This window comes from Erpetoichthys calabaricus, chromosome 5, assembly GCF_900747795.2.
Source record: "Erpetoichthys calabaricus chromosome 5, fErpCal1.3, whole genome shotgun sequence".
NCBI lineage: Eukaryota > Metazoa > Chordata > Cladistia > Polypteriformes > Polypteridae > Erpetoichthys > Erpetoichthys calabaricus.
In genome coordinates this window covers 234622140-234633153 of record NC_041398.2, presented here as the reverse complement: position 1 = coordinate 234633153, position 11014 = coordinate 234622140, and the positions used below count along the sequence as shown (strand labels likewise).

General features: G+C 36.2%; 1 protein-coding gene across 5 annotated transcripts in view; it reads left to right on the top strand.

Annotated features, from left to right (window-relative positions):
• gria2b (glutamate receptor, ionotropic, AMPA 2b) overlaps positions 1-10101 on the top strand; it is a 185614-nt gene extending 175513 nt beyond the window's left edge. For 2 of the 5 annotated variants that reach the window (XM_028802665.2, XM_051928137.1), the window contains 2 exons: positions 7792-7926; positions 8468-10101. In XM_028802665.2, the coding sequence (XP_028658498.1) occupies positions 7792-7926; positions 8468-8632 (300 nt within the window). In that variant the 3' untranslated portion in view covers positions 8633-10101. Of the gene's footprint in view, positions 1-7791 lie in introns of all 5 variants that reach the window. The other 3 variants (XM_051928136.1, XM_051928135.1, XM_028802662.2) reach the window with 2 other exon arrangements.
• Positions 10102-11014: the final 913 nt, after the last annotated feature.

Here is an 11014-nt window from a genome sequence, read left to right as displayed (position 1 = left end):
AAGAATAAAAGAAAAAATAGTTACACACGTAGAATAAAAGGCATAAAAAAGGGAAAAAATGTATCTTCTATAAACTTAGCTTTTCTTGAAAGACTTTAGTTATTTCTATACTTAAAGGTTCTTCATTTCTTCTTCTCTACTTAAAGGTTCTTCATTTGTCCTTCTCTACTTAAAGGTTCTTAATTTCTTCTTCTGTACGCTTTACGTACAGCACAACACATAAATTAAGTGCTGTTTTCTTACATATTTACTTCTCACACTCAAAAGGCTCGTAAGCCGGTTGGCACATAGGCAAGTGCCCAGGCACAGTAACGTGCGGTCACAGTTAAAAACCGTATGCCTCTACACCTTATACAAGGCAAGGCTGTCACTAACTAACTAAAGGATAATGTTTACTCCAAGCTATTAGAAATGGCAAGAACATACCAATATGATTCTATTTACAGGGGTTATAGGAACCTTCCATAGTTTATGCATTTTCATCGAATAAACATTCATGAATCTTATAGAACAAGGAAAATGGCTCTTACAATTAGCATAATGACTAAAATTTGACAAAGGACCTTATGACACATTCATGAATAATGCAAAAGCAAATCCACTGTAGTCTTCAGTTATGACTTCTACATTTACAGTTCGTCCACTTGAATGACCAATTCTGCATTGATGCAAAGATGTAAGCAACAGCCATGTCTGATCACTTCTGTGAAGTAGCTTGAGAACAAAAGAACAAATGCCATGTTATAGGAATTCTGAAACATTATTCTTAAATTGACAAGCTTGATTTCATAAATGCAGCCTTAAAGTTGGGACACATCTAAAAAAGGAAAGATTTGGAAAATTTATAATTATTTTGATAAGTTGATTAAATATTACTGTTTATAAGTGTTACTAACCTGTGAATGTCTCCTCCATAAATGGATGTAGTTTCACAACAGGAATCGTCAAAAACCTGACATTAGAAACATAAGAAATTTGACAACAAAGAGGAGACCATTCAGTCCATGAAGTCGATTTGTTTAGCTAACTTAGCTGTCCCAACATCTCATCCAGATTCTTCTTAAAGGTTGCCAAGGTGTCAGCTTCAACTCGATGTCTTGTTAGTTTGTTCCAAAGTATGCATATAGGAAACAAAAGAGTTTCTGACAAACCCAATTTTAAAACTGTTTTGTTATAAAAACAGCTGTAAAGAATTTATGTAACTTAAAATATTCTCGATTATTTTAATATTTACCACTTCATGGCAATGACATAATAAAATTTTTATTTTTTTTGTATTGCTTTTAAACAGTATTTAATTTTTTGGTTAATGTAGAGAACTATAAGTGAATACATTCAATACACTTCGAGTGGGAATAGGAGGGTATTTCCAAACAATCCCAAAAAGATCATTACAGTGTATTGCAAATTTAAAATCAAAAGCTGAAGTTATAATAATGTCAATATAAATAATGATTTTCAGCATTTTCATTGCTTGACCCTCACCAGGTAAAGTGGTTGAGAACAACAACAACAACATTTATTTATATAGCACATTTTCATACAAAAAGTAGCTCAAAGTGCTTTACATAATGAAGAAAAGAAAAATAAAATACAAAATTAAATTAAGACAACATTAGTTAACATAGAAAGGAGTAAGGTCCGATGGCCAGGGGGGACAGAAAAAACAAAAAAAAAACTCCAGACGGCTGGAGAAAAAAATAAAATCTGCAGGGGTTCCAGGCCACGAGACCGCCCAGTCCCCCCTGGGCATTCTACCTAACATAAATGAAATAGTCTTCTTTGTAGTTAGGGTTCTCACGGAGTCACTTGATGGTGATGGTCATACAGACGTCTGGCTTTTAATCCATCCATCATTGTTGGAACATCACGGTGCTTTGGGTAGATGCGCCACCACTAAAAGGACACCGGAAAAGGAAACAGAAGAGAGAGTAGGGGTTAGTACAGATTCTGAATGAATAGTTATTATAATGAATTGGATATACAGAGTATCAGGATTAAATTACAGTGAAGTTATGAGAAGGTCATGTTAAAATAATGTGTTTTCAGCAGTTTTTTAAAGTGCTCCACTGTATTAGCCTGGCGAATTCCTACTGGCAGCCTATTCCAGATTTAAGGTGCATAACAGCAGAAGGCCGCCTCACCGCTTCTTTTAAGTTTTGCTCTTGGAATTCTAAGGAGACACTCAGTTGAGGATCTGAGGTTGCGATTTGGAATATATGACGTCAGACATTCCAATATATAAGATGATGATGAGAAGATGAAGTGAGATGAGTATTTTCACTAAATCACAATTTTAACAAAAGAGATGTGAACTTAAACTGACTTTTTAAATATGATCTGCACTACTATCTTCTTCCTACCCATACCTACATACAAAAGGTATCAGTCAAGGAAAAGTGTATGTAACAGTCCTTGATACATTGAACTCTAATCAGCAGGTCATTGCCATTAACTGGCCACTACAAATGGTCCACCAATAACTGGTCATTAATGTTGATTGGTAAAATGTACCAAAGTGTTTTTTACAGAAAGATTTCCTGGTATTCAGGTAACCTTGTTTGCTGGATTATGCCATGAAAGTTTGCAGCAGATCCGGCTTAGACAAACTCTGTTTTTTCCCAGCACCCCATGTTGCTTTGCACAGCTTCACAGAACTATAGCAGCCATGTTAAATAGAGATGTCACTACCTGATCTGAGATACCTGACAAATTTGCGTTGCGCATGTGCAGAAACTCCACACCTGCACACTGTAAGAGTTCCCTACATTACAATTCACGGAGCTGCCCAATCAGCTTCACAATTGTGTAAATAGTTAATGGTAAATAAATGCATATATACTGTCACTACCCATTAGGTATTCTAGCAGGATTTGCACCCCACATTCAATAAAAAAGGGGGTTCATTAGCTGACCATAATGAGAGTATAATGAAAATAATCCATTGTTCTGCATAGATTATAATTGAACATTGTGCCTTCACTCCTGTAGTAAGCATGTTGTCCTCCTCACCATCAGGTAACTCCCTTGAGTTTATAATGCTGATCCATTGCATTAAAGACTCTGTGGGTGTTAGTTAGTTGTATGGATAGGAACTCGGAAGACAGAGAAAGGTTATTTTGAACTCGGAGTATGATTGCCACCGTGCCTTCCTGAGGTAAAAAGTGCTTAGCACTACTGCTTCACAGCTCAGGTCACATTTTTGGCCACAGTAATTGGCCCAGCATAATTGACAGATGCTTTACTAGCCCTCAGTTATGCTTAACCCCTTAACCGCCCTCTGCCGGATATATCCGGCACTGTTGTTTTATTGCTAACGCCATACTGCCGGAATTATCCGGCACATTTGCCTGTGGTTATATGAATGCCTGGCAAGTAGTATAACTGACGGTTTGGCGTGGGTATTATTACTACGTTGTATTTCGACAAGTCTGTGGTTGTTTTGGCCGGTCATGTGACGTGATTCGCATGTAACAGCTGTGAATATGGCGAAACGTAAACTGACTTCAAGTGAGGCTTTGCAGGCGATTTTGGACAGTTCTGATCATGATTGTAGCAGTTCTGAAGAAGATTTTAGCGACAGTGATGAGCAGCAATGTGCGCTGCATGATACTGTGAATGAAGACGCATCGGATGACGGCGCTGAGTGGGTGTATCCCCGGCATCTCAGCTGGGCTGCTGCCTGTGGTGAGCTACCTTTTCTGCATTCGTTTGAGGGAACGTGTGGCTTTATTGTTGATGTAAACAATTACACTGCTGAGCAGTTTTATGAGCTGTTTGTGTCACCTGATTTGATCAGACATTTTGTTCATCAGACAAATCTGTATGCAGCACAGTTTATTGAGAAAAATCCCAATTTACCTCCACATTCCCGTGTTCGTGCTTGGTTTGACACTGATGAAAACGAAATGAAAAAATTCATTGGGATTTTGATGTTGATGGGAATAATCAGAAAACCAGATATTGAGATGTACTGGTCTACAGATCCTATGTATGCAACACCTATTTTTGCAGCTGTCATGACACGTAACCGATTCTCTTTGCTGCTGAAATTCTTTCATTTGAATGACAACAGAAACGAGCCAGATAAGAAAGATCCAAACCGCGACCACTTGTTCAAGCTACGTCCTTTGATTGATCATTTATTTGAAGCATTTCAGTTGCCCTACATGCCAGGACCGTCAGTTGCAGTTGATGAAAGTTTATTGTCGTGGAAGGGCCGCTTACAGTTTCGACAGTATCTACCATTGAAAAGGGCACGGTTTGGTATCAAGATGTTTTGCTTAGCTGAGAATTCAGGTTACATTTATAGATTTCGTGTATACACTGGCAACTTGCACAACATTTAGTGGTCAATACTGCTTGAATAAATGTAAAAAATGTAAAAAAAATGTAACAAAGTAAAAAAACGAAAATTGTTCAGATTTCGCCTGGCTTGGGGAATATTTAGGGAGTTGGCGGTTAAAGGGTTAAAAGATCATCGCACCATTTTATTCTACCTAAAACTACTTCAATTTCACCTACTCCTTATTGACTTAAATCCATTTTGCAGAGTCCACCAAAATTCCCAAACATTTCCATGTTTTCATCAAACTTGTGTCAAATCATATTGAGCTGGGTTCGCTCATCGCTACTTGTGACCTTCCTTACAATATTTTCTGTCTGTCTTCTAGGCCCCACCTGACCAAAGCTTTCCCAAAAACCTGAAATTAATAGCATCTGTTTTCCCAGGCAATACAAGTCCAATTATGTTTTGACTTTTAGGTCATTCACAGGATCCTGAATCATTAATTATAATTTTAAATTTACACTGCTATCATCATGTTGTTTGGTCTGTCGTCCATTTAGTGTCTTTTATTAATTGTTCGCTTAGAATTACAAAGAAACATATTGAGTGAAATGTTCAACAGTTGATTGAGAGATATTGAAACACTACTCATTATTTGCATGGAAGAAAGCACTGACAATTATATGTTCAGCTTCTGTCTAGTAAGCAAAGCGGCATCTTAAAATGTACAGCAACACAAGAGAAAAATAATGTCATATCAAAAATATTCAAGAAACATTCTTTTTAGTGAAGTCATGCGGCATCATGTATAATATACAGACAACATATGAATTTTAATTCTGTGAAAATAAATAACAACATAAAGGTTTGGGGATCAGGGTGTTGGAAGTTATCTGAAGATTTGAATATATGATATGTGAATTTCCCCTTGGGGATTAATAAAGTATCTATCTATCTATCTATCTATCTATCTATCTATCTATCTATCTATCTATCTATCTATCTATCTATCTATCTATCTATCTATCTATCTATCTATCTATCTATCTATCTATCTAACAATGTACCCCATTAAATAAAGGCAATCAAATCAATAATTTCCCCTTGGGCATTAATAAAGTATATCAAAATCAAAACTGAAAAGAAAGAATAAAGTTTTCTGGCGTCCTTGCAAGTTTCAGTCACGAATGATTTCTCTGTTATGGTGTTTGCATTGCTACGCATGCATTATCCAAATGGACACCATCTCCCAGTACCTCTGTGGTTTCAGTTTGTCTGGGGTGTAAGGGCTGGGCCCTCTAGAGTTGTACGCTCCATCCCAGGACTTGTCCTCTGGTATCCAGTGAAGAGAGAATGGTTGGTCAGTGCCTTGTGGTTGTTTGTTCCACCTTGATAGAATTGGTTAGATGTTCTCCAAGCACTCGCATGCAACATACAACATTATATATATATATAAATTCTGAGTGAATTCATTAGTAAACACATGTTATAAAATGTAAGAACAAAACAAACAAGGTTTAGAGTATTGGGGCAAGTTTCAGCAAGTCCAGTATAACTGAATATTTTATATCAAAAGAAATACAGTGGAACCTCGGTTCACGAGCACCTCGGTACACGTACAACTCGGTTTACGACCAAAAAGTTCGCCAAACTTTTGCCTTGGTTCACGACAACACACTTGGTATACGAACAAGCCAATTTCCCTTTCGGTTTGTGCGCGCTGATGATTTCCGCATGTGTTGCATTGTTCTCGGTCAGACGTGAACTGCTGAACTGCTGCAATGTAAGAGAGAGAGAGAGAGAGAGAGCAGGCAGGCTCGTGTGCTGATGAGAGAGAGAGAGAGCAGGCAGGTTCGTGTGCTGATGAGAGAGAGAGCAGGCAGGCTTGCGTGCTGGAGAGAGAGAGAGAGAGAGAGTGCGAGCAGCTGAGATCGAGCCTGTACGTGCAGCTGAGCAGGGAGCCTGGGTGTTTGTCAGTGTTATTCAATGTTTTTACATTAGTTTACTATTACACTGTGCATTCTATGGTGTAATTAACTATATTTGTGCTTAAAAATATTTTAAAAAATATATTTACATACAGTTCATACGGTCTGGAACAGATTAATTGTATTTACATACAATCCTATGGGGGAAATTGCTTCGGTTCATGACCAATTCGGTTTACGACCAGAGGTTTGGAACGAATTATGGTCGTGAACCGAGGTTCCACTGTACATGTAAAACACAAAGAGAAGTGTTTTCAGATGTGTGACTCCCTCTTACGACTGGCAAAGATGGCGATTCTTCATGTTATGATGTAATCAGGCAGGAAAAAGCGTCCCCAGAAGTGACATCAAGGCTGAGTAGCTGTCAATCTTCCTGTCTGCAGAAGGAGGAAAAGAGAGACCGTTATCACACAGCGCCACCCCCTGGATCAGTGGAGAATTAACATCACCAAAGCCCTTCTGTTTATTTATGAATGTCATTTTTGAATCGTTTCAGATGCCGTTTTGGGTTTTTGCGAGTGTCATTACTTTACACTTTGCTGGGTTGTGTTAGCGGATGTTAGAGGCAAGGTTGGAAGTTCCAATCCCGACATTAATCTTGCAGTGGGTTAGAAGGTCTTGAGTTTGTAGAAACCAAAATTCCTTTTTTTGACAATCGTTGTTTTGTTTATAAAACTCAATTTTCTAACAGTTTTTTTGGTAATCGACTTACGCTTGTCTTTTGACTTTTTTGACTCTTGTTTTGGCTTTGGTTGTGATGCAATAGATCTTTCAGTTTTAATCCCTTTTTAATTTTTTGGACTACATCTTTTCCCATTGTTACTGTTCAAATAGCCTTGATTGTCATCTACTGTAATAACACAGACATTTCATTTTATAGAATATTGCTTGTAATGATCTTCAGATAACTTCCAACAGCCTGAAGTAGTGGAATAGAAATACAAATCAGAAGGGTTTGTGAAGTTAAAACAGGCAAAACATTCACGTCTCAAAAGAATAGAAGCTCTAAAATCCTAACAGAATCCTGCAACTCCCTTTCATCAGTGCTGTGGATGTCCCTTATCGATGACCCTGGCAAGCTGTTATGTTTATAATTTCTTAGCATCTAATGAAATAAATATGTTAGAAATTATTTTCTACCTCCAAAGAATGTCCTTAAAGATTGTCCACCTATGCCTTCAATGCCAGAAACAGTCACCAAATTAAATTTATTAATGGTTGATGAAAGTGTTAACTGTATATTGTCACCTAATTAATTTTTTAACAATTGATGAAAGTATTTATATATATAAATATGTGTGTATGTATGATTTGATAACAATAGTACAAAAAATGCATTACCAATGTATAGTTTAGATTTCTACCATTAGCTTATATTTCATAGGAAATACCGTTTCTGTTTATGTTAACATGCTGTAAGAACTAAAATGTCTGTCTGGATTGTTCTTGTCTGACTCTGCTGTACGTGCTTTTTCACTGTTCCATTACTGACTAACGTTTCGTATGCATTTCTAGGAGAAGACAAGTGCATTAAGCCTGAGCAACGTAGCTGGAGTCTTCTACATTCTTGTTGGCGGACTTGGTTTGGCAATGCTGGTGGCTTTGATTGAGTTCTGTTACAAGTCAAGAGCAGAGGCAAAACGAATGAAGGTGGCAAAGAATGCACAGAATATTAACCCAACTTCCTCGCAGAATTCACAGAATTTTGCAACTTATAAGGAAGGTTACAACGTATATGGGATCGAAAGTGTAAAAATTTAGGGGGTAGGAACAAGGTCTTCATACCAAACTATAACTGCACGCTGTAGCTTCATTGTTGCATTCTTAACGTTAATAAATGAGGAAGTTGGCCAAAGGATTGTATGTATTTGTATATTTAATTTTTTTTCAGTTTTAGATAGAATTAGAGTTTTTTTTTCTTTTACATCATCTTTTAAAGCTTATTTGTCAATTTGCTTCATTTGGTCTAGTGTCATGTTGTTGGTTTTTTTTTGTTTGTTTTTTCTTTTTGTTTTCTCTTTCATACGTTTTTGTATTTGTTTGTAAGCTTAGCCTTTTCACATAAGCTTCTGCATTCAGATTTGTTGTGATTTGTCTTTTGTATTTTGTTGTGTAACAGCTTATCACTACGTTTTAGTCACCAAGTTTGCAACGCATGATTTGATTTGTGTGTGTGTGTGTGTGTTTTTAGATGACCTTTGGTGATGCCATGAGGAGCAAAGCAAGGCTGTCAGTTACAGGAAGCACTGGGGAAAATGGCCGTGTGATGACTCCAGAATTTCCAAAAGCAGTGCATGCAGTACCTTACATGAGGCCTGGCATGGGAATGAATGTCAGTGTGACTGATCTCTCTTGATTGATAAGAACCTTTTGAGTGCCTTACACAATGGTTTTAAACGTGCATTTTCCTGCTGAATTGGTTGAGAGGTGCATCTGGTATCGTCAAGCCATTTCCTTCTTTCAATGTCTTTTGCTGTTTTGCTTTTTTCCAAACGAAGAATCTTTCTCCTTGTGGTAAACTCACCTTGAAAACTCATTCGGGAAGCTTTCGACTGAAATGGCGTTATCATCATCTCTCTGTTTCTTGCCCTCTAATTGTCCGAGATGGAACTTGACTGACATGCACAGCTAATGTTGGAAGTACTGCAATTGTTTCTCAAGGCATTGAACCTGTTTCCACCATTGTTAATTCAAGGATTCATACTGACTTAAGCACACTTGACATCGTCTGCATCAAGAAGTGAAATGTTTTATAAGAAAATTAAATAAAATATATGGAAAAATATTTTTAAGTATTTTCACAAGCAAAATTGCTTTTAAATAATTCTGCTTCCATACTGGTCAAATATAGAGTTTATTATAAGAGGTTGTGAAAAGGCTTTAGGCTACCAGTCCCATGTTTTTCAAAGCCAAATATGTTCATGCTTAAGAGATAAAAGATTGAAATATTGTAATTTGTTATTGTTCTAAAATCTTTCCTTGTGTATCTTCTACTTTAACATACGGTGTTAGTATCCAGTTACTTGGCAATGCTTGACATCTGACATATTCGTTTTACTATGGATTTCTTTGCAAAGACAGTTTTAATTCCTTACACCATCCTGTTATGATTTTCTTGACTTTTTGAATTTGTCGCCATTCTATTTCAATTTAGCATACAAGAATCAGGGTAGCAAGTTTTTTTAAAAAAAAAATAAAATAATTATAATAAAAAAATCAGTTTACACATCATGAATGCGAAAAAGCATTTTGTGATATTAAGGCATACATTTTGCTACTTTAACGTTGACAAAAAAAGAAAAGGTACCTTTTAAGTTTTGTTACAAATGCCAAATTAAAGAGGTGTGCCAAATTTTCTAGCATTAATGACAAAACTTTTGTTTTAGTAAAATCGGTCACTGTCATCCAAGTGAATGTAGCTATACCACTCTGTATGCTTTGTAACAATATGTACAGTTTGATGGCTTATTAAATGATTTGCTAATTGATTTTTTTTTCTTACTTCCCATGTTTTACATTTATTGATGTGTAAATTAGCATTTAGAAGCATGATATACTTTCCTTACATAATGACTACTTGGTTTTGCCTTTAATATCTTTCTATCCACTGATAAGACACCATTGCTAATATTTTCACTGTATGGAAGTTAATCATCATTTTTAAAATGTCCTTTGTGTTAAAGGAAACAACATTTTGTGAGCAAGACTAGAAACAATGATATTAATAAAACATAAATGACTTGTTTTTCTAAGCTTGGTTGTGGTGCCAAATGAAATTTCAAAGATCATTTGTGAATTAAAGCTGTTCTCAGTTTCAAGAGCAAAGTGGTGCACATTATTTAACGGTTCTTCAAAATATAAATATGAACAAGAAATAAATAACCTTTGCTCGTAAGAGTCTCACTTATGAAAATGTTGCAGTATAGTATATACATTTTCTATAACACTTATAAATAAACATGTCTTGCATCTCTAATAATTTCTCAAATAAATACTCTGTTCGAACTATATATACATATATATATATATATCACTAGAGCATTACATCTGATAATACGGCACAAATCAACCATTTTAAATTTATAATTTAAATTAAAATCAGAATCAACCCTTCTTCGATTGGTCTTGTATAAATGTTACACATAAATGGAGGCACAAAAAAGTTTCGTTTGTAAGTCTGAAAAAAAAGTGGAACCAACTCATTCATCCTTCTTTTCTTTCAAACCAACTTTCTCCATTATAGGGCAGACCAAGTAGGAGCCCTGTAATGGAGACTGCTCACCCAGAGATACACAGAACTCCTCACATATGAACCAGCGATGCTTATTGTGGTTGATTTACTCGAGAAGATTTTCAAAGTTCTCATAGTCTTCTTTCAACTGCACAGAATAAGCAACAGATATCGATGCATATGTCCTCATTTTAGGGTTATTTTAGGAGAGTCTAGAGAGAGTCTTCATACTTCTGCATTGTGAGTTCTGGCAAGTTTCTGCACAAGGTCACTTACATCAGTGCAGTAAACCGAGGACCCATCTTTCTTGAAAAATGCTGTAAACTCTTCTTCTCTGTTTCAGTACTGAGACAAAGTTGTGTCAGGATGTGATGTTATTATCTCTAACGGCTTCTTCATCTACCTGCTGCTGTGACTCGTCACCGTCTTCAATTCAAGTGATATTCTGAACTTATTATCAAATAACATAATTGTTTTGCTTTAAACATAGATTTTAATATTAGAAAA